The 26,455-nt window shown below is 35.0% G+C and overlaps 1 protein-coding gene across 1 annotated transcript; it reads right to left on the reverse strand.

The window, feature by feature from the left end:
* Positions 1-1,823: 1,823 nt before the first annotated feature.
* Positions 1,824-24,247, reverse strand: LOC138306614 (uncharacterized). Its single transcript, XM_069247052.1, has 4 exons — positions 23,812-24,247; positions 23,254-23,419; positions 22,460-22,671; positions 1,824-4,681 (listed from the first exon to the last, which is right to left on the reverse strand). Exons 1-4 carry the CDS (start codon positions 24,245-24,247, stop codon positions 3,537-3,539), a joined length of 1,959 nt encoding a protein of 652 aa, XP_069103153.1. The 3' UTR covers positions 1,824-3,536.
* Between the last annotated feature and the right edge of the window lie 2,208 nt (positions 24,248-26,455).

Genomic DNA, 26,455 nt, shown 5'->3' on the forward strand with positions numbered 1-26,455 from the left:
GATAGTCGGCCACCAGACTCTACGTCAGATGTTCTCAGTGGACTTCTAATACTATAATGTTCCGATAGTCGGCCACCAGACTCTACGTCAGATGTTCTCAGTGGACTTCTATAATAGTCATATCAAATGTTCCGAATAGTAGTCGGCCACCAGACTCTACGTCAGATGTTCTCAGTGGACTTCTAATACTATAATGTTCCGATAGTCGGCCACCAGACTCTATGTCAGATGTTCTCAGTGGACTTCTTAATACTATAATGTTCCGATAGTCGGCCACCAGACTCTGTGTCAGATGTTCTCAGTGGACTTCTAATACTATAATGTTCCGATAGTCGGCCACCAGATCTAGTCGATGTAGTGTCAGATATGTCGTTCCTCAGTGGACTTCTAATACTATAATGTTCCGATAGTCGGCCACCAGACTATATGTCAGATGTTTCTCAGTGGACTTCTAATACTATAATGTTCGATAGTCGGCCACCAGATCTAGTCATATGTTGCACCAGATATTAGACGTCAGATGTTCTCAGTGGACTTCTAATACTATAATGTTCCGATAGTCGGCCACCAGACTCTACGTCAGATGTTCTCAGTGGACTTCTAATACTATAATGTTCCGATAGTCGGCCACCAGAATCTATGTCAGATGTTTTCAGTGGACTTCTAATACTATAATGTTCCGATAGTCGGCCACCAGACTCTACATGTATGTCAGATGTTCTCAGTGGACATCTAATACTATAATGTTCCGATAGTCGGCCACCAGACTCTGTGTCAGATGTTCTCAGTGGACTTCTAATACTATAATGATTAGTATGAAAATTAGAATCAGATCTGTCAATTGATCACAAGTTAAACTACCATTTACACAACACTTTGGATATCGCTGGGTAAACTACATTTGTGACAACATTCTTTTTGACTTTACTAGAATGTTATTGTCACAGTGTATGTCCATAAGATTTAAGGGTATATGACGCGAGGATACTCCACGTTTTCACCGCTGCACAGCCATTTTGTATTTTTAGTCTTTTGAGAACCAACATTTTGCACTTATTTTTTTTGTTTTCATGACGACACAGTCAAATTACCCATCAACCTACAACAAAATTGATACAAGTGACATTGATACGACGATGTTAGAGAGACATTAACTTGATGCCACAATTATAGACAAGTCATACACAATACAAATAGACATAATGAGAGAGACAACATTCAAATTCGGTTTGAACTGATAATCCAATCCGACTCTCACTTCCTGGAGCAGCCAGGATGGGATCTTCATCATACCAGATAATCCCTATGTATGTTAAAACAAGTAAAGGTTATGCTTGCAAAACCTTTAACATTAAAGCCCTCTGTATGGATTTACTATAGCTACTGCTTTAAAACTAAGCTATTGTGAATAAATACTTTTCGCTTGCAATCTAAACTTAAGCCTTCTTGTATGGAGTTCGCAAACTCTAAATCTAACAATACTCCCTCGTGAATACAATTAGCTAAGTAGCTCTCTCAAAATAAGCCCCTGGATAAATTAAGCTAGTTTACGCTCGAAAAATAAGATTTTGTGAATATATTTAGCTTGCTAGCACTCTCACAATGAGCCCCCTGAATAGATTTAACTAGCTATCTCTCAAAATAAGCCCTCGTGCGTGAATAGATGTAGCTAGCAAGCTCTCTCAAAATAAGCTCTCGTGAATAAATTTAGCTAGCTAACACTCTCACAATAAACCCCCTGATTGGATTTAGGTAGCTAGCTCTCTCAGAATTAGCGCCTTTAAGAGATCTATCTAGCTAGCTCTCGAACAATAACCTCTTGCGAATAGATTTAGCTAGCTAGTACTCTCAAAAATGTCGCCCTTGAATATGTTTTGCTAGCTAGCAATCGAACTATACGCTCGAGATCTTATGAACAGAGTTAGCTAGCTAGCATTCGAACAATATGCTAGCTAGAACTCCCAAAATAATCCCCCTGAATAAATTTAGCTAAGTGGTTCTTTCACATTAAGCCCTAAATAAGATGTAATAAGATATAGCTAGCTAGAACTGACCTTCGGGTATATAAAAATATTTGAATAACTGGCATTCTAAAGGTAAATCATCATGCATGAATTTATCTAGCTAGCATTCATTTAAAGCCATGCTATTGAAACTTAGTGATATCTTACGGAGTTAGCTAGCATTCAAGATGAGGAGGAACTGTCCCACACATAGATGCCACGCCAAACTATTTGTCTTGACAGAGGTTTCGTTTTTGCGTATTTGGCCGTTTCTGTCAGAATGATAACACTATTCCTATGCATTAATTAAAACAAATCAAATTGTGTATTATGACTAATCGTACAGTCACCATAGCCAGGAAGGCCTTTCTTAATTGATCTTTTCACTACATATCTAACTATAAACAGGCGTAGAAGAACAGGGCCAATACGCACGATTCCAGGAATCAAACCCGTGTCTTCTTGGGAAAAACTAAGACTCTGAGCCAAAGAAGCATGCATGTTTAAACCTATGTACAAGGCACATTGACCCGTTCCTTCCGCTTAGTGACAGAGGCTGTATTTAACACCATGTACAAGACACACATACCCTCTCTTTTTTACACAAGGATGCTGCAGTTAATAGTTCTCTAAGTGTCCTATTGGTTTTTCCACATTGATTTCATAACTATGCTTTTGAAACAAACATTTTCCAAGAGTATTTCCAAGAAAACAACTCCATTTTGTTAATATGAAATGCATTCAGTGGCCATGATATAGTACGCAAGTGATTTTTTCTCTCCTAAATTCAACTACAAAATTTCATGTAAAAACCCTTATTTTAAAATAATGGAAATGTTCTTCCGTTGCAATACCGGGTATGTCTGGGTTTGTGAGCGATTTTATCCAAACAACGTTTGATGACGTCAACATCTCCTTCTTTTTCTATAGCAAAATGCCGTCATAAAAATACATAAATATATTTAGAATAGATTTATCGATAAATATGACACGGAATATATTCTAGATATTTTATAAAGGAGGCATAATTGTTGTTCGTCAGTACATAATTACGTCTGAAGACTTGGGAATAAAAATTATGTCAAATCACTTCCGTCCTGTATTATGGCCACTGCTGTGGGTTGTGAGAGTCATATCGACCATGAAAAACTCCATATTGAACATTCATAATTTTATGATAGAGTCTACGGGTTTGTGGACCAAACCCATCTAAACTTACATTGCTGTAAACACCTTTGAAGTGTTTGATTTATTCATAAACTATTCATGCTTAAGAAGTAGAAAATCCTTTATCTGTCTTCAGGTCAAAATCAGTTACTCTGTCTACATATCTTACTGAGTTAATCCCCCCCAAAGCGGGTACGTATGCTTGTGACGTCATTCTTTTATGAGCGAAACTGTCACAATCAATACCTACCATTTGGACAACTTGTAATATGCAAAAAATAATGATCATCCGCTCTCAAACAGAAGAGTTAATATATAGACAAAGACAGAGAAAGAGCTAAAACGAAATGTACTCCAGTGTCAAGGTCACACAGACGGTGCTGGTTCCTCCCTGACCTCTATTGAAGAAATGCTGTCCATCTTCCTTCCGGAGTCATTCGAAGTACTCAATATTTTTAACGAACGGATAGCATAGGGATGCTGAGTTTGTCCAGCCTTCCGTCGTCGTCTACACTGGAAAATACTAACCATCTGCAACAACCTTTTCCTGAATAGACTACCGGAAATGCCGTAGAGGATAAAGTTAATGGAATGGTTGACGGTGTTGCACAGTTCCAGTATAACGTTTACCAGATAGCTCGTTGAATCTGGAGAGTACTGAGGACCTTCCATCCAAGCCATCATGCTTCCATACGCCATCGGTAGGGAGGTGAGCACATACACGGCTGATACACCCATCAATATGCCGATTGTTTGTTTGATGGAGTCTTCATCTGTAGATTTACTTCTTTCGTTTTCATCCTTCTTCTTCCGGTTCATGATCACCCGCCTTCGAATCATTGCACTGTAGAGCATGCGCAGTGTGATTATGTTAAAAACGCAGATCAAACAGACGGGAGCAATGAAATAAACCACCAAATCTATCATCACGGTATACTGCAGGCAATAGTCCAATGTAAACTCCGGATAAACACAGACGTTGTCTTCCCACTCCCAGCAGATGTTTGGAAAATTTATGCCACAGATAATCAGAAATAGCACCAGTGACGTCATCACGGACCGTTTTTTGGTGCAGTAGACAGATACCTTGAATGGAAAGCAAATGGCAATGAAACGGTCGACTGTCACTGCAACTATAATCCACGATGAAAACTGTGAGAAAACGAAAACCAGGGCATACTTGACGGAACATAGAAAAAAGGATATATTCTCATAGAACAGTGTTTGGTTCAAGACTTCAATCCATCCCATCAACGCGCCCACGATGATGAAAGAGAGATCCGACAAAGCCAGTACACTGAGGTAGAGGAAGAACGACGAATCCTTCGACAGTTGTATAAGGACGACGAAAGAGAGGAAATTGCCGATGACTCCGATAGGGACGAGGATAGGGTAGACGATATAGTAGAGGAGGTCGCCTGTCTCGTAGACACTAGCGTCATAATAGTACTCATTGTCATAGTCTGTTCCGTTTACTGTAATGTTAGGTGAGGTTTCATTGAAGAGGCTTGCTGAAATTGATAGAAAATAATATTAAAATATTCAATATTCAAGTTGATTTTTCCTAAACCAAATATTTAGAGACTTGTATTGTTTTGTTTGCTCGCTGCCCATTAGCATTATTTAAATTAGAATCTTTGCGAGATATTCGGTTTGGTTTACTAGGGTCATGTAAGGTCGTGCCAGGTTTAGATAGTGGAGGAAAGCTGGAGTACCCGGAGAAAAACCGCTGACCATTGGTCAGTGTCTTGTAACTGCCTTACACAGGATTCGAACAAGCAACCCATAGGTGATAATATGTCAGGACATCTTTACTTGACCATTAAGGGACTTAGTATTCCATAATAAACTTTCTTGTACATACAGTGAATTAATACGTTTTGAGGGATTGGCGTTGAGTACGTAATTCTGCTAACGTATTATACAATTGATATTATTATTTTGAGAACAAATTTAGTTATTTTTAATATGTAGGCGAATATTTCTAAATATTAAATCAATAACAATAAACGATTTAACCTGAGGATTACAGCTTCACTTATTAAAAGTTAATACGTAGCAGACGGTTATATGATAAAAAGATGACACGTATGAGACGGTTAGATTGATAACAAGATGAGACGGTTGAGACGGTTAGATTGATAAAAAGATGAGACGGTAGATTGATAAAAAGTTAAAACTTATAAGACGGTTAGATTAATAAAAAGAGGAGACGGTACATTGATAAAAAGATGAGACTTTTGAGACGGTTAGATTGATAAAACTGTGAGACGGTTAGATTAATAAGAAGAGACATTAAGAATGATAAAAAATGAGACAATTAGATTGATAAAAAGATGAGTCGATTAGATTGATAAAAGATGAGACGGTTAAATTGATAAAAAGATGAGAGGGTTAGATTGGTAAAAGATGAGACGGTTAAATTGATAAAAAGATGAGACGTTAAAATTGATAAAAAAATGAGACGGTTGGATTGATAAAAGATGAGACGTTTAGATAGATAAACATTGAGACAATTAGTCCTCCTCTGTATTTTCAATAATGTCATATATCAACCTTGTACATCCGCCAATATATCTATCTTTGAGGAAGCCCTTTTGTGTTTCACTAATGATATTATCTAAAACTGTTTTGAGTCTATTTGAAATAACTGAAGAAATATTTTGTAATCTACATTCAGTAAAGTTATCGGCCTCTAATCTTTTACATATAATTTAGATTTACCTTCTTTTGGAATACATGCAATCAGCCCTTGGCGTTATGATATAGAAAGTATTCCCTCGTCATAAGATTGATTAAGCTAATTAATTAAAACCCTGTTGATATCAGTCCAAAAGAATTTTTAAATTCAACAGTAAACCCATTCATCCAGGTGACTTATTGTTATTAATATTTTTCAGTGATTTCAGACATTCCCGGTAATTTATTGCCCCCTCTAGTCTACTACTTTGTTCATTGGTTAATTTATTTATGAAGGGATTTCCATCATCAAAAAATGTTTCATTTACAGGAGTATCACTGATATCTGAACTGGAGTATAGTGATTGATAAAAAAATTTTTGCTCTTCTAAAATTTATTGTATGTTTGTAAGTTCCTCACCTGTCTCTATAATTAGCTTTGGGATTAACTTTTCTTGACAATGCCTTTTTTTCTAAATTGTAAAAAAAACACAAAAACTAGAACTTCTCTCGCCTTCGATTTTCCATTTTGATTTGGCTCTCAGTATAATGCCCTTAATTTTGTTTTCTCTTATCAATTTCAACTCATTTTCTATTTCTTCAAATTCATTTTGATATCTATTTTCCTCTTGCTGTAATTTCCCTAGTTTTAACTCTAGATCATTCTCTATTTTATTCCTCTCACCCTTGTTGAATGTTGAGTAGGCAATAGTTTTCCCCCTAATCATTAATTTCAAAGTTTCCCAAAAAAGTTGATCACTTATTGATAATAATACATTGTTAATGTCTTCTTCCTCAGGATTGATAGCATATTGTTCAACAGTATCCCTAATACAATTTTTGACAAGATTTATATATTCAATATCATTTAATAGACTATTGTTGAACTTCCATGTTCCTTTTCCTTTGGGCTGATCAATGAATTTTATGATTAAAGAAATTGGCGAGTGATCAGATCTATAACTTGTACCAATATCAGTTTTACATACAAAGGGAATTAAACTTGATGAAATAAAAAAAATAATCAAGTCTAGCTTGTTTTCTGTGGGGACCATTATACGTGTATTTTCACGAAGAAGCAATTGATCTAATAGAAAATTATATAATTCACTATCTGTGTCGTTGGGACCATAAACTACCACAAGTGTTAAATTGCTATTACTTGAGATGATGTTTATATCTAACATAATAGTATTACCTGTCCTGTCTTTTGTTACTGATAAAAGTTTATAACTAAATGTATTATTAAAAGTAACAGCAACACCACGGCTCATTGATGTGTACGAGTTGAACCAAGCTTCATAACCCCATTCAGATTTCCACTTATTCTCTACTTCTGTTTTTGAATGAGTATCAATTAAAAAAATTATATCATATTTATTTTTATACCTTTCGAAAATGTCACGTCTTTTTACTTGATCTGAAGATAAACCCCTACAATTTACACTACATATTTTCAAACCCTTAGTCGCAAAGCATCAACAATATGATTACTATAAGTATTGTTTTCCAAATATACATGAGTTGCGTGTGTTTTTCAAAGATCTTAAAGTTTGATGTAGACATTATGTACAACGTTCCTTCATTGACATGACAAAAACATAGAATATGACTTATTTTACATATGAAAAACACCCCGTTACCTACCCAAAAAAGAAAAAGCAATATTGCTTTAATACATATAAAGAGACAAAAAAGACAAATTTCTGTCTCCTTTTCACTAAACATTAACCGGTATAATACCAGTATGTAAATTATTGAAATAAATACAGCAAAATACATTTCGAAGATACACTATCAAAATACAATACCTCGTCATATTAAAACTATCTGTATCTTTTCAATGCCTTATTTTCAACAAAATTGATAAAATTAAAACAATAGAGATGTCTACACAAATGCCATATAGGCAAAACGGCTTTCCAATTGTACAGGCTGTGGATGTTGATTCGTTACATTCGTTTATCTTGAGAAGAAAAAGAAATATGTAACATTATTACGTATCACAAACAATTCTGTAACCATTACATACTCTGGCATTTCAACTCTTCAGCAAATAACCAACTATGTTCCAATTGGTTTTATTGATAATTCAAAGTACATTTTATCAAATTCAAATTCAAGGAGAACAAGACTTTAATTCGAAGGTATATTAGAGGATGTTTTCATATCAAATATGCCAGAGATGAAAACTGCCAATTATGTAAAATGTATTGTATATTATATCATTATACCAACATTCTACCAATACCAATCCCATCAATATCATAGTTTTTCCCAGTTTCAAAGTCATTTTATGTATATTCATTATAAGATAACATAATTCATAACATATACTTTTTTCACTTTTTGAACAATTACTTGACTTACACTAAGATTGATAAAAAGATGAGTCGATTAGATTGATAAAAATATGAGACGGTTTAATTAATAAGTCGAACAATCCAAATTAAGTGTTGTCGCAAACTTTGTGACATTGCGGTTTTTCAAAGAAGATCGAATTATGCGTGCTAATGATGTTAAGGTCTATACTTGTAGCGTAAATGCAAAGTGGTCGTTTCAGATTTCAGAAATTCAAAAATCGTGTATGCAAACATCAGTGTTGCCTTTTGATCAGCTTTATAAAGAATATATAAAATTAAAATATGAAACTGGACCCGGGTCGCTAGCTCATAGAAAACAAATGCACAGATTTCATTATACACCATCTCCAAGTAATTGAACTAATATTCTTCTCACCAAAGTTAGCGAGCGAACAACAGTATATACCAGGTAAAAATGCCGGAAAATTATACTCTACCGACATTCCAATCGTCATGAATGCATATTCCAATCGTTCGTTTTATCATTTTGAAAAAATACTACCCCAAACAACATGTGAGGATGGCCTTATGTTTGTATATTAAAACGTTTATTTCAGCCAATAATAGTTTTACTCTTTTTTTATTTTGCTTTTATTCTAGGTCACATGTTTCATATTGTGAACTAATATCGAGGCAATTTTTTTTCTATTTATCATACTTTTATTTCATTGGGATAAAAAAAATTAACTGAATTCATTTAGTAATTTTAAGTATGTATCTTCAATGTCTATATGCTAGGCTACGTTATGTATTTTACCAATGTAAAATATTGTATAAGGAGGGCTCCATATAAGCTTGGATACAATTTCTCTTTGTGTATTAGATACAAGTAAATAACAAACAATCAAATAAAAATAAAAAAATACTTTAAAATTGTGGTCTATGAAAAAAACCTTTTAGTTGTTTAGTCTCTATAAAAGATTACAGGAAATTATATTTGCCTTTTGACCTTGTAAAGTGTGTGCATTATCATGAGGCCAAAACAAATACACGTGTATTTCTGTTTAGGGTTACCCGACCGACCCTAACTTTTTACCCCCGACCCTATTTTTCCACTTTTCTACGAAAAAAAATAAAAGTCGGGATTTCGATCTCAGACTCCGGTACCGGTCACTATATTAGAGTGAAAGACACAAAAAATAAATGTCGACCTACCTACCCTATTTTTTTTTTTTTTTTTTTTTTTTTTTTTTTTGGCCAATGTAATCTTAAACAGACTTGTATTTTTTGGCCTAACGATTTTTCCACATATGTATATCTCTTGTAACGAGAATTTAACTTTGATATACAAAAGAAATAATAATAAACAGCCAAAACAAACTCTAATTAATGCCGTTGGTTGAAAAGGCCTGAATTACGCAAACATATATATTTATTAGTGAGTGGGATATTCAATATATTTAGACATAGAATAAAATGTATGTATAAATCGGGGTAAAAATATTGAAGGCCCGATCTATTTCCGTCAAAAAAATTAACAGTTTAATTAATAACAAATATAGCATCAAAACCTCCGTATCCGGTCTGAGATTTAAGTTAAAACATCACGTGAATGCAAAGTTCCCTGTGGTAATCTATGCTAACAGGGCGGTACAGTTCACAATTTGGTCACGTAGTGTAATGAGTCAACTTTATCCACAGTATTGAGCATGACGCCAGAAAATGTAAGACGTCCCGCGTTACGAGAATTAACATTTGATAATCTGTTTTAAAATGATAGGTGTGCTATCAACAGTAGTGTAATAACTTTGGAGAGTCCATAAATCTGTTTAACACGTTATTCAGTTTAATTGGACTGTAAATAAAACCTTAAATTAAAATCCCGCTTTAATGAGCAATTAAACCTCATTATATGTACATGTATTTAGAAATGAAACATGCTTTGCAACAACAATCTACATAAAATGTTCACCTGTGAGTCGCAAATATTAATAAATTTAGAGATTAGAGAGCAATTTAGATTGAAATAGCCCAGTAAGGAATTCATTTTTCCATGTCTGTATACCTTTGTACTATTTAATTGTTTCTCCTACATTACTCTGGCGCTGTACGATTTCATTTTATGTCGATTCTCCCTTTAAGGAGAACAATTGTCATAGATTTTACAATAAATTATTGTCGTAATATACATGTATTTTTATAGTTTTATTGTTTTATGTATTTAGACTCAAAATCAATTATAAACATAATTTGTTTTTGGTTTTATTTGTTCTCATCAACGGAATATTACAAATTACAGGCCAGGCACGCATTGACGTTTGCGATTCATGATTTTCAAAGTGATACTAAAAACAATTTGAATTTGAATATTGATTTAATTATGTATTTATATATATTTATATATATTACAATATAATCAGTACAAAATTACATTATACAAAAGCGAAATGGAACAAGATTGAAAGAGTGAAAAAATAAATGAATTAAACTATTGACTCTTTGTTACAAATATTCAGGATGAGTTTTAAGCGATTTATATATGTTTTTTTAAATTTTTTTTTTACTTCTACCTTAGGGTATGGAAACCAAATAATATAACGAAGCAATAAAAATTGTAGTTTTCATTTTTCAAAATTATGAAAAAATGTATTTTGTAATAACGAGAGGATTATGTCGTAATTACAAAAAATTATATACTTACAGTTGTCTCCTTATTATAAGGCTATAAGAATTTCCAAGTAGCCATAATTGCAACTAAGATTTATTTAAATAGATGATATATAAGTTTACTTACCTGCTTCCATTGTGTCGCTGGCAGTAAAATGATGTCAACCTTAGGGGACCCGTCAGTATTTTATATACAAACGTTATATCACCCTTCGGATGACCGGAATAAACAATTATGGCTTCGGAAATTAACTTCTAGGGGTAACGAAACTCGAGTGTTTTCTTGCCCAGTAGGTGTACCGTATAGACATTAGTTTATGTAAGGTAATTATCATTCATTTTGTCCAGTACGGAAAGTCCATTCCACTGGGCGTTTATAAAGGTCATATCAACGACAGGTGAGTGTCATCACTCTATTGATTAAAACGGCTAGTACCACCAGTTGAAAAGTTCATGAATACCAAGCCAATTAACTTCCGTCTGTGGTAACTCCCTAGTATTACATCAAAATCTTCGTTATTCTCCCTAGAACGTAATACAATATGCATGTATTTTCGGATACACTGGTGCCTAATCATATTTGTATAAGTTGATACTGTGTTCGATACATGTGACTGATGTCAGCTCACAGGTTGCTGAAATGTACACCGTGGTTAATTCCAAGAATGATGAAGCCGTCACCAAATGCACTAGATTATATATGTATGTCACTGATCCCTGATCACCAGTCCATCAGCCAACTATCGATTTTTCTTTGCACAAAATCTGACTTTCTGATTGGTCAACTTATTTTCACATCAGTAACCGAAAAAAAAATCCAAGAATGATTTATAAAACCTGACGTTATCGTAACGTCACAACATAAGAGACATCTATATTGCGTATTGATTTGGAAAATTTCTTGAAAAACCAATGGGATTTAACACTAAAGGTATTTTGCTTTATCAAATAGTTTTATTAAGATTATTATAAGTGTTTCAATGTCATTGGGTTTTCACATTATGTAACCAAATATGTTTTGTAATTCCTTAAAGATGCTCCGCCGCCGACAGAGCATAAATGATATTCATTATTTGAACAATAACTAGTGTTCAATCGTGTGTATGTATGTCTAATTAACACAAAAATAATATATATATATATTCATTTTGCCTTTGGTGCATGCGGAATCAGTACTTCATTCCATATAGGACATAGTGCGTCGGAATTTTTTCGGGATGCAATTAATTATTTTTCATATTTTTAACTTGACGAAGAATTAAAATCTAAAAATTTCAATGGTGGTAATTGTGTAAAGTAAGAAATTTTTGTAACTGAAGAAAAATACTAAATCGTCTGCTCCTGTTTTTGATAATGAAAACAATACTATTTGTCGGCGGTGGAGCATCTTTAAGGAAATAAAAATATAGTGACACTGATTCCTAAATACTGTTCTGCTGTATTCCAACATACGGGAATGAGCCATACAGCTAATGATTCGAAGCATCACAATGATTTCATGTTGATGATGCCATATATCTTATCATGCATTGAAATTGCTGGTCAATTTTGGTGGTGAATAAAATATTAACAGCTCTTCAGTATGAAACTTACGACACATATAAATTAAATGGTGCATGCCTTATTCGAAACGGCTTAAAATAGGATCTAAAACAAGACTGATAATTTTGCGATAGTAATTAGCTTATTGTGAACACTACGTTCAATTGGGAGGAAAATTCGTTCAACTGGGAGGAAATAAATGATTTTCGTTTTTTACACGCGCAGGTAATCTTTTTCAAACAGAAAGCTTTGACTTTTTATTTGAATTTTCGGGGGTCTCCAACTCAATGCTAGAAATCTGACAGGCTTGGTTCAATATTAATGTCAAATGTTTGCATCAAAAAACATTATCCAGAAAAATGTTCTATCTGTAATGTTACAAACAAAATATAATTTACTCATTATTTAGTTACAGCTGGATTTGTTAAGAAAAAAAGGTTATCAATGGTATCCCGTAAATGATACCTTATTACATGTGATTTATTGATAGAGAATGTATGACCATTAACAACATAACGAGACAAGCACAGGTATATCATTATCAAAATTTGGTTATCGAAGAACAGTAGTTCCGCTTCAAATTCCATTCGGAAGAATTATCATACTGCGTTATATGACCACACCCATCAGACAGAATGTTTTTAGATGTACAGAATATCGTTTGTTTCCTCTCATAAAGTTATATAGTGCCACTAATTGACTGGAAGACCTTGGTCAGAATTCCGAGTAGTTCATACAAACATGTACAAATAGGACTTTTTATTTATTTAGGTTCTTTTTATATCTTTCCTTTGTTATACAAGACTATTTGTTATAATTGATCTCTGCACTAAGTATTTTTAATACTATATTTATAACCATGTAACTATCATAGGCATTTCTTTCCGACCGAAATACTAGTTTTGAAATTCATATATTTATTATTCATTCATTTCAACATTATTCTCAATATTTTTTGTGTGTTTTTGACTAAAACGATAGGATATTCTTCATAGACGCATGGAAAGGAACGTTCGTTTTTTGTCTATGACTACATAAATCGGAAAAATAATGATTAGAATTGTTATTCTTATTCTTGTATAACGTCATAATGTTTCACGTACAAAAAAAAAAAAAAAAAAAAAAAAAAAATGACCTTCAACTTCTAACCAATATCAAAATGTAGGGTTTTCTCAATCAAATGGAAATATTTTTATCTATACTCAAATGACACGCAATAACCCAGTCAGCTTGTATCTATGAAAAGTCAACAATAGAATTGTTAATCAAATTTGTGTAAAATAACCAATTAAAATTAGCAATAATAATTAATTTAAATTTCTTTATTATGGCATAAAGATGTTTTTCTTTTTATTTCATGTACGCCCAGTCTGATGACTTTGGTGTGGTTTCTGTTGAATACGTCATGTCGTCCATGTCGTAAGCATTGTATATTAAACTCTCGCAACCATATTAAAGATATGCTCTACCGCCGACAGAACATAACCGATACTTATGATTTGTTTAATCGTGTACATAATTAATACAATATACATATAAGACCATTTATTTTGCATTTGATGCATGCACAGTCAGTACTTAATTCCATATAGGCCATTGTAACATGGAATTTTTTTCAGGACGCAGTTAATACTGTTTTAATGTTTTTATCGTGAAGTAAAACAAGAAGCTCAAACTTTTCAATGATGGTAATGATATGAATTAAGTAACATTTTTTAAGGAAGAAAAATGCTCAATCGTCTTCTCCTTTTTTAATTGATTTAGAGAAAAAATACCATTTGTCGGTGGTGGAGCATCTTTACGCACACCATCTATTGATCAAGTAGTTGATTGTACTTAACGCTCTGTTATAAATTAACAGCTACCGATATTTAAGGAAGATCTTCCCTTTATGCAATGTGTTGTTTGTGAAAACGTCTATTAGTTGTGGGAGACTGTGGTATATCCATGTTATAACCATATGTAGCGGAACTATTGTCTTTTTAGAGTGTTGTGTCACCTAACCATGTCGTTAAAACACCACACAAGAGTCGCGAAGAAGAAGAAAAGATTAGCGTAAGTAAGCGTATATCAAGGCTACATAAACTAGACTAGTGTGTAGTACATCAGTTGGCTATTCTACCACTCACTACAGATGTATCACAAACCCTAATAATATCGTCTTATGCCTGTAATTACCACCATAACGGGATTTAATGCTGGTTCCTGTGTATGTAATTGTCGGACAAGATTATTTTACTGGCTGTATATTTAACAAAATGAAAATTGTATTTTACTTACTTCTGTTTTTAATTCCACTTGGTACACTATAGTTCAAACGATAACAAAGAACATTGACCTAACATAAAATCAGTGTTTTTAATAAAAAAAAATAATTGACCTGATGTTTGTCGTCATATGGTTTTATATAGGCCCTGGAGTGATTTGTACGAGAGACAAAAATAACTCTGGTTACAAAATAGCGCAGATTTAATTCGATATCATCTGTATAATTTCAATAGCGAACAAAATAATATGAAATCAAAATGATCTTTAGACCATGTTTTACTTTTATTTGAACTTCGGTTGGTATGCTTTATTTGCGGAGTATTGATCACGGTCATAGTAGTGATCAGAGTTGCTGGGGAGGAATCGGATAGCATTTATAACAAGAGTCTTTAAAACAATACCATTAATGCCAACGAGTTTTAAAAACAATATCATTTACACCAAGAGTCTTAAAAACAATATCATTTACACCAAGAATCTTAAAAACAATATCATTTACACCAAGAGTCATAAAAACAATATCATTTATAACAAGATTCTTAAAAACAATATCATTTATAACAAGATTCTTAAATCCAATATCATTTACACCAGGAATCTTAAAACAAATATCATTTATAACAAGATTCTTAAAAACAATATCATTTATAACAAGATTCTTAAAAACAATATCATTTATACCAAGAGTCTTAAAAACAATATAATTTATAACAAGAGTTTTAAAAACAATATCATTAATACTCACGAGTCTTAAAACAATATCACTAACACCAACGAGTTTTAAAACAATATCACTAACACCAACGAGTTTTAAAACAATATCATTACCACAAACGAGTTTTAAAACAATATCATTAATACCAACAAGTCTTAAAACAATACCATTATCACCAACGAGTCTTAAAACAACACCATTACCACCAACGAGTCTTAAAACAACACCATTACCACCAACGAGTCTTAAAACAATACCATTACCACCAACGAGTTTTTAAATCAATACCATTACCACCAACGAGTCTTAAAACAACACCATTACCACCAACGAGTCTTAAAACAACACCATTACCACCAACGAGTCTTAAAACAACACCATTACCACCAACGAGTCTTAAAACAATACCATTACCACCAACGAGTCTTAAAACAACACCATTACCACCAACGAGTCTTAAAACAATACCATTACCACCAACGAGTCTTAAAACAATACCATTACCACCAACGAGTCTTAAAACAATACCATTACCACCAACGAGTCTTAAAACAACACCATTACCACCAACGAGTCTTAAAACAACACCATTACCACCAACGAGTCTTAAATCAACACCATTATCACCAACGAGTCTTAAACAATACTATTACCACCAACGAGTCTTAAAACAACACCATTACCACCAACGAGTCTTAAATCAACACCATTACCACCAAGAGTCTTAAAACACCATACACCAAGAGTCTTAAACACCATTACCACCAACGAGTCTTAAATCAACACCATTACCACCAACGAGTCTTAAAACAATACCATTACCACCAACGAGTCTTAAAACAACACCATTACCACCAACGAGTCTTAAAACAATACCATTACCACCAACGAGTCTTAAAACAACACCATTACCACCAACGAGTCTTAAAACAATACCATTACCACCAACGAGTCTTAAAACAATACCATTACCACCAAGTCTTAAATCAACACCATTACCACCAACGAGTCTTAAAACAATACCATTACCACCAACGAGTCTTAAAACAACACCATTACCACCAACAAGTCTTAAATCAACACCATTACCACCAACGAGTCTTAAACAATACCATTACCACCAACGAGTCTTAAAACAACACCATTACCACCAACAAGTCTTAAATCAACACCATTACCACCAACGAGTCTTAAAACAATACCATTACCACCAACGAGTCTTAAAACAACACCATTACCACCAACGAGTCTTAAAACAATACCATTACCACCAAAGAGTCTTAAAAACAACACCATTACCACCAACGAGTCTTAAAACAATACCATTAATACCAACAAGTCTTAAATCAACACCATTTACCACCAACGAGTCTTAAAACAATACCAATACCACCAACAAGTCTTAAAACAACACCATTACCACCAACGAGTCTTAAAACAATACCATTAACACCAACGAGTCTTAAAACAATACCAGTAACATCAACGAGGAAAACAATACAAAAAATACCAACAAGTCTTAAAACAATAATTATTGATTGTAAAACAATCAATAAGTTTAAAGAAGTTTTATGTACTACAACGGAACCGACTTTCACCAATGGACACTTAGGTGGACTTTTTATTGTCATTTGGATAACATCAACCGTTCATAGACGTGCCGGATTTGAAATTACTGCGAAATGGAGTATCAATTACAAATTAATATCTCAACGATTAATATTGCCCTAAGCTATTGTAAGTCTATCCCGCAATATTTTTCACACTCTTATATTCGGTTCTGTTAAAGGTCAAGAAAATGCCAAAATATATCTTATATTTCAATAAAGAAATGACATATCGTCAAAGGCTCACTAATTTTCCGAAACGGCTTTAATTTTTTAAAATGTAAATGTAAAACGAGAATGATAATTTCATATAGTCGCAAAAGTTTATAGCTTACCGTTAATACTACACTAAAAATCATCCTCAAACAATTAAATTGAAATAGATTAAATGTTTATTTTTATTTTTTTGGCGGGTCGGGTCGTCTTATGTTTGCCGCCGTCGTCCTAATTACCGCGTGTTAGTTGAATACCACTGCGCCAGACGACAAAACAACGAAATGAATCTTCACTGTTAACATAGATAACGGAGGGAATCTAGTATTTATTTGATTTTGGTACATCGTCTTACATTGTAGGCCATCAAATGACATTTTCTGATGTTATGGTTGTTTTTAAGAAAATTGATTTTTTTTTCTTTTAAACCTAGATGTTTTCCATGACAAAATCAACTTTTAGTTTTGCCATTGGACGTCATTAACAGATAGTAAAGAATTTTGGGAGATTGTGTTCGATTTTAAGTAAAACATGTAAAAGAAAAAAATAGTCTTGCATGTACATTATTAGTTACTATGGTAACTAGGAGTGTTTCATAATTTATAAGTTACCATGATGACGAAACACCATTGGGAATTATATATAAAAAAATCGCGGCGACTTAATGTCGCGTTTTTATAACTAGCGATATGATGTCGGGATTTAGACTCGTGTGTTGTAAAAGTTCCTAAAGTTATTGTACATTCTCCACATAAAACTCGATACAAATCTGTAGAACGAAAATGGCCATTTTATAAAGATGATAACATCTTATATAAGATGACGGTTATTCAAAACTTTATTAAAAAATCATTAAAAATTAAATATGAAAATAACATGAAAGACGTTGAATGATGACATACAAAATAAAGGCATGGTTATATCGTTATGATGAGGACTCTATATTTATTTAACACGTAACTGACTATTCCAATAAACGTTGTTACAACATTTCACCGTGGGGACCGGATTAGGGTAACTTCAGTTATCCAACATGGCAACGGTACAAATATACGTGAAAATCGTTCTGTCTGTTCACATAGTAGACGGGTAAGCGTAAGTCATATTCACAGAGATCCAAAGATGTTGGATTTAAGCATGTAAAATTGAGTATGATTAGGGTAAATCAAAAGTGATTTTTAGGATAACTATGTGCAGGTATGATGCGGGTGACTTTAATTTTGAATTACTTAGCTGCTGTGGTCACGGGCATAATGTATAAGAATGATTGACCTTCGATGGAGTAGTCCTCTTAACATGAATTATAAAGATAACTAGTTACATTTTTATTTAAGATTTTCTTAAACAGTTACACTTCACCATTTTGAGATAATCATACCTGTACTTACATATGATTTTCCGAACATAAGACATTGTAAAACATTTAACATGACATAAATCAGGGTCTAAAAACCGAGACAAAGTGAACATTTGAATTGCATCAAATAAGTTGAATGTATATTGCCAATGCACAATCATAATAAGACACGATGACTTGTACGTGAGCGCTATGAATATACTGCGACGGAAATATCATTACTGCATAATTTAGCAACGTTTGTTTGCTAATTTTATGGCGGACAATAATGTAGTCATAAGGATTAATATCGCAGTGAGGTGGCTGTTTTAGTAAAGCCCCTGTGGAACCATTCCTCAAGAAAAACGAATTGCATTGTATTCTGATTTTGAAAGGTGTAAATCAAATTCTTGAAACTACGTGTACAAGCGATCAAATACATAAAATATTTGAATTGTTGTTGATTAAAGACATTGGGAAAATTTGTTTTTCATGCTTGATTTCCACGTCTGTGGATCTCTATCCATATGCCTTACGTTTAATCAACATTTACCCGGTATTATTAGAAGACACGATTTACTCCAAAGAGGATGGACTTGTGAATTATAGGTTAACGAGAACTGTGCTAGATTTTTTTTCAGATTTAATACTCAAGCAAGCAGCTTGTGAATTGTGTTTTCAGTTTACTCTGTGTTCCACAGATATCGATAGGTTAATATCGTGATATTATTATCTAGTCAAATGTTGAGATAATTTCTTATGTAGAATAAAGTTACTCGTATTATACCCAGAAAGGGAGATGTAGAGTTATACATAGATATATGTATTAGAGCTACAATGTACATTATATGAAACAGACTATCGTTACATTATAAGCGCTTTATTGATACAAACTGTAGCTAAGCCTCGTTTCGGGATTACCTGCCAAGATGGCTGCTGTGTACTAACGTGTTTTGTTTACCATGCCAATTGAATACAGTTACACAGTTTAACAGTGTCTCTACGTCATATATACAACAACACAACAGCGTAGTAGAGTCTTCATCCAGTGTGAAAGGGCCTTTAATAGTTACCATATAGTAAAACAATCCAATACCATTCCTTAAAGCTTGCCCCTCTGTCTGTCGGTGGATATGGTATAGATGATTGATTAAAGACACCTTAGTCTCGTTATCAATACCAGCTACAGACTTAATATGTAGGAAATATTAATGTAAAGATGTAACACCAACATATTTATGCATTGAAATTGAAACAGATCCAGAGGTCTATTCGAAGAATGTGTATAAAGGATAAACAACGGTACAATAATGTATAAATGTCACAATAAAAAGATTCACAATCAGTACACAAACACGTAAAATATACAGAGAGAGTACACAAACACGTAAAATATACAGAGACAGTACACAAACACGTAAAATATACAGAGACAGTACACAAACACGTAAAATATACAGAGAGAGTACACAAACACGTAAAATATACAGAGACAGTACACAAACACGTAAAATATACAGAGAGAGTACACAAACACGTAAAATATACAGAGAGAGTACACAAACACGTAAAATATACAGAGACAGTACACAAACACGTAAAATATACAGAGAGTACACAAACACGTAAAATATACAGAGAGAGTACACAAACACGTAAAATATACAGAGACAGTACACAAACACGTAAAATATACAGAGACAGTACACAAACACGTAAAATATACAGAGAGAGTACACAAACACGTAAAATATACAGAGACAGTACTCAATCACGTAAATTATACAGAGACACAAGTAAAGTATGTCACTACTTATATTACATGATGAATTTAGCATATACAGTTTGATAAACATATCGTATTAGTACATGTAAGTAAAAAATATTTTTTTGTAAGTTTATGATTTCCAGTTAAAACGACCAATTAAACTTGTATAATAACTACATTAGTAAGGATATTATCAGCGTGTTCATATCCATACGGTTTTGAAATTGTTAAGTCAGAAGATAATGTACTATCATATTAAAATTTAATAACCACATAAACATGCATTTCTTTTTTTCCACGAATTGAGATAACGTTGTGACATGTTATTTTAACTCATTCACCCCTATAGACACAATGTAATTTGAAATGTCTCAAAGGCGGGGACATTCCATTATGAATTTGAGGGGTGAATGAGTTGACAACACTTATATAGCCGGTTCGTAGCGGATGCTGGTGGATACTGGAATACCCTATAAAATCTCAAGTGGCCAGGCAGTTGGATACGTATTTATTTTCATCCGATCAATTAGCAAGCCTCGGTCGTCCTGATGAAGATAACGTGTGTTACAAAGATGACAACCGAACAAAGTGTAGTCGCTACATTTGTATTACTTCCGCACTGACCCGTACTGCTCACTGCAGAGTTAACTTTGACCATTGTCTATCGCATTTTAGAAAGACATCGACAACATCAATTGTATGTCACCTTAAATGGTTCAAGGACCAAATGTGTTTTGAAGGCTTGTGAATTCGAGTTAAAGAGAAGCTAGGGATAATAAGCATGTGGCATATTTTATCTATTTTATATATAACCCTGGTCAATAATATTCGCAATAAACGAAGTACCTTTAGGCTAGAGAGACTTTTTCTTTATCTTGTTCGGTTGAGCGAAAAATATAGAGGTCCCGAGTTCGAAATCTGGCGGAAGCAGTGATTTTATATAAAATACTCCATTTTTTTACATTTACCCCATGTATGGACTCAGGAATCATACTCAACGATGCTTACGAAAGAATACTCGAGGACGGGTTAATTCCTTGGCAGAGAGTATGGATCCCTGATCTATACTAACCAAGATATACTCCTAGGCAAGAGAGACCTTCTCATTTGGTCAATCGGTTGAGCGTAAGACTATCAATTTAGGGGTCCCGAATTCGATTCTTGACGGAGGCAGTAATTGCATTTATATAAAACCCTGCACACTGTTACATATGCGTCTATGTCCTGAAGTTACTGAGTGACCGTTTCTATAGAAAAGTAAATATGGGAAAAGGTCAAACAGGTGACGGTTGACACGCCAGCAATTTTCCTATTTACTGAATAGAAAGGGTGTTCTGATGACTCTCTTCAGGTGACATTTTGTTTCCTTTTCTTGCACGTCTGCAGCACGCGCAAAGGAACGCGAACAAACGGGCTGTGTCAGAGAGGATGATGCAACCAATCAAAAGAGCCATTATCGCACCGCTCAGAGTTCCCATGACAACACTACTGTGCCGTGAATCGTAAACGCTGGTCATCCTGCGGCGAAACAGGGAAGTACTCCGTTTAGAAACAGAGAGGTTGGTTTTTAGTTCTGTCATCAGTATATCGAGTTCCTTTTCAGTAAATGTGACGTTCTTCTTTGGACAACACACACAATGAGCACTGGTGTTTGCAGTAACAGACTGAAGGGTTGTCGTGAGCGTTGATATCTGGTTATTATCAGTCTCTGTTAAGTAATTGGAGAAGAATGTGATGAGGGTGAGCATGTTCCATTCATGGTTTTACAAAATCATAAAATTTAAATATGAATTTATCAGATTTATGTTAAGAAAGCGAAATTATGGCTTATATAGCTTACAGGACACCAAACAACCATTATGGGAATAGCTCGGGGAGCAATTAACCACCTTTCTTTCGCGGCTTTTGATAATTTCTTGATTTCTGGTTCAAAACATTTTTGCGGAGATTAAAATTCACGGATTTAAAATTGAATTGAAATTTGTTTTAATTTAATTGTGCAAAAATGGTCACGAAAGAAAATCGGTAAACAGTATCACTGCTATAATCGTGAACATTTCATTAACGAAATGTCAAGAAATACTTGGATCATATATACCCTTAAAGCCAGATTGCTATAATTCAAACCAGGTGAAATTAGATTTTCTGTTTTACAGATCAAATCACTACCTATTACGATTGATGTTCTTACCGATATCGCATAAAGATGCTGCTTTGTCAGTCTTGCAATCTCCAGTTTCTAATTTAAAGCCGGCCATCTGGACACACTGACGTCTGACACAGTCCTTCGGCTGGGCTGCTGACCATTCCAGTGTGTCATTGAATTGGTTTCCGTTCAACCAGCGATAACTATCACACGTGTTACTGTCAGTGTAGAGCCCTATCCAGTATGTTCCGGTACGTCTGTAATATTGAAATTTACTCCGTCAGTACTGACGGACTGAGACAAGAGGATGTAACTTGGATTGATAAGAATGGTAATTTAATACAAGTGTGCGAGTGTCTAATAACTGTTTATGTAGACTGGAGGTAAGGGGAGATAATTATGAATATTTCATTTAAGTGTAAGATGTTGTGGCACTTTAATAAAATATTTAAATTTGAAATATTGAAACCACAAAGTCATTCGTAAATATGAACCTACAACAGAAATCGGAGATATTGTTGGATATGAAAATAGAAAATAGGTTACGTTTTCGCAAAACGGGTGTAACTTACGAGTGGGTGTAGAGATACACAAGGATACGACCACTCGTAACCTACACATGCTTTGTGAAACAGGCTGTAATATATACAATCGTTATAGCTACAGCGTCTTTGTCAAACGGTAACTAGGTTCATTAGAGAGATTGGCAACTCAACTAAGTTTATAATCGGAAAAGGGTACCCTTTATGTGTCTGTTCGTAGAATTTGACTCTTTCCAATTTGCATTCGAATTGTATATGATTGCCAACTAAAAAAGCGCTCAATTCTTAAATACTTACACCGGAGAATTCGTTGATAGGTCATCTTCCGATATCATTTTGTTCACCTTTGCTATGTTGTCTAATACTAACAACTGTCCGGGTGTTCCTGCGCAGATCGCCTTGGCGGAGTTCCATGTGAACTGCTTTTCATTAACATAAATTTTCAATGAAGAAACAGGGAAACCTGGAAAATAGCAAGTGAGGTTTATAAGTTTATTTCTCCTGAAATGCGTTTAGTTTAACTATGACATAATCAACTAATGAATATAACGATAGTAGTTATAATTTCTGGTTTATTAAGGATGTCTTACCAAGTGTATAATGGGTTAATTTCTAGATTGATCAAATACGATTACCGTCGATTTATATACCCCTCCCTTGTAATCCCAACAGTTGATAAGAACTATAAAGCCCAGATATTTATTAATAGAATTCAGTATACAACTAATAACTTGGTTTAAGGATTTTACATAAATAAGTGACTAGACTGCCTTGAAATCTGAAGATTGCTAGGATTATTCTGCCCTTTAACACAACAATCTTCTAACTACATATACTGCTAGCTAGCCTATTTACAAACAAAGTCTTTGAACCGGTTAGGCAACTTGCGTTCCCTGGTTGGACGGTTTAATATGGGACTGTCTATCCGCTCGGACACTTTCTCTGGAGTAGGTGGAGTCTGACTCTGTTTGACCGGTGTCGCAGGTGTTACGATACTCGGTGTGACCTCAGGTTCATTCGAAACCATGGGTGGTTCGAACTCATGATCCACTTCTGGAGTCTTGGCTGAGCTTGTGTTCCACTCTCCGTAGTCTGTTCGTTTTCGCACATGATCGATGTGACGTCTGATCGTGTGTCCTTCATTTATGGTCACTGTATAAGAAACTGGACCTGTTTTAGCCTCAATCTTCCCTGGTAACCACTTCGGACCTTTTGCGAAATTCTTAACATAAACTTTGTCCCCAGGTTGCAGTGTAGATGTTCGATCTTTCGACGACTTGTCGTGATACATCTTTTGTTTACTCTGCCGTTCTGTAACCTTTAGTTTTAAGTCTGGCCGTACTAAATCGAGTTTGGTTCGAATCCGACGTCCCATCAGTAACTCACAGGGAGCCACTCCAGTGGTTGTTTGTGGTGTTACTCTGTAAGTCAACAGAAATCGAGCTAATTTCTATTCTACATTCCCCTCGGACTGTTTGCGAATTCCATCCTTGATTGTTTGCACGGCTCGCTCAACAAGTCCATTTGATGCTGGATGATAAGGAGCACTCCTGACATGCTGAATACCATTTTGCTTCATGAAGTGTTTGAACTCATCACTAGTGAAGCTAGGGGCATTATCTGATACGATCATCTCAGGTAGTCCGTGTGTGCTGAATGTCACCCTGAGCTTCTCTATTGTCACTGATGACGTAGAGCTGTTCATAACATGAACCTCAATCCATTTCGAGTGAGCGTCTATGATCACCAAGATCATTTTGTTCATGAATGGTCCCGCATAGTCTATATGTAGTCTGGACCATGGACGACTAGGCCATTCCCAGGGATGTAATGGTGCCTCAGGCGGGGGTTTCCTGTGTAATTGGACAAACAGAACAACTCCCTACTGTCTCTTCCAAATCTGAATCTAGTCCTGGCCACCACACATATCCTCGGGCGAGATTTTTTATCCTGTTCTCTCCAGGATGACCCTCATGCAGACTCTGGAGCATGGTTGGTTGACCCTTCAGGGGTATGATTACTCTACTCCCCCTGAGTATACATCCGTCTTGAATACTGAGCTCTGACCTGACCTTAAAATAGGGTGTGATTAACTGGTCTGGACTCTTAGCTGGCCAACCTGATTGCACCAAGTTTCGCACTCTGGACAAGACTGGGTCTTGATCTGTCCACTGCTTAATCTGGGTTGCGTTAATGGGCGAGTCCTCGATCTGTTCCATAGCAAGGATTACCTCCCCTGGTACTGGAGGTTCTTTGGATAGTTCTAACATAGGTAAGCGACTCAATCCATCCGCATAATTCCTTTGTCCTTCACGATAGACAAGGGTATACTCGTAAGCTGCCAGCGTTAATGCCCAACGTTGGATACGTGCTGCAGAAAGTTCTGGCACTCTCTTATCCTCCTTCAGTAGACCTAACAGCGGTTTGTGGTCTGTATAAAGAGTGAAAGGTTGTCCGTACAGGTATTGATGAAATTTCTTCACTCCAAACACCAATGCTAGACCTTCCTTTTCCAAGTGTGAGTAGTTCCTCTCAGCTGGTGAAAGAGTACGAGAGGCATAACCGACAGGTCGTTCCGAACCATCTTCCATCTTCAACGCTAACACTGCTCCTATTCCATAAGGAGACGCATCACAACAGAGTATGATGGGTTTTTCAGGGTCGTAGTGCACCAGCACTTCTGCTGACATCAACAGCTCCTTAGCCGCTTTAAATGCCTTATCTTGCTGTTTCTCCCACTTCCATTTGCAGTTCTGTGATAATAATTCATGCAGGGGAGACAACACTGTCGACAGGTTAGGTAGGAATCTGTTGTAAAAATTCAGCATTCCCAGGAAAGCCTGTAGTTCCTTTACATTGTTCGGTGGAGGCATACTCTGAATGGCCTTCACCTTGTCAGGTATAGGATGTATGCCCTCCTCCGACACCCTGTGTCCTAGATAAATAACCTCTTTAGCTAGGAAAATACATTTCTTCCGTTTTAACCGTATCCCTCTGGATGCCAACCTTTTAAGTACTTCACGTACATTTGACAAATGCTCCGATCTGGTTGCACCTGTAACCAGGATGTCATCGATACGCACGATGACTCTTTGAATTCCTTGTAGGATGTTCTCCATCGTCCTTTGGAAGATCCCTGGAGCAGAAGCAACTCCGTATGGAAGGCGGTTATAACTATATAACCCCTTGTGAGTGTTTATCGTCACATAAGGTTTCGATTCCTCTTCAAGCTCTAATTGCTGGTAAGCATTGCTGAGATCAAGTTTGGTGAATTCCTTTCCACCACTTAAGGTTGCGTATAAGTCATCGATTTTCGGAATCGGATAATTGTCTAACTTCGACACCTCGTTGACCGTTATTTTGTAATCGCCACAAATTCGTACCGACTTATCCTCCTTAACAATAGGAACAATAGGTGCGGCCCATTCCGAAAACTCAACAGGCTTGATAGTACCCTCCTTGACCAACCGATCAAGTTCTGACTCTATCTTCTCTCGTA

The sequence above is a fragment of the Argopecten irradians genome, chromosome 13, assembly GCF_041381155.1.
Source record: "Argopecten irradians isolate NY chromosome 13, Ai_NY, whole genome shotgun sequence".
In the NCBI taxonomy this organism is placed as follows: Eukaryota; Metazoa; Mollusca; class Bivalvia; order Pectinida; family Pectinidae; genus Argopecten; species Argopecten irradians.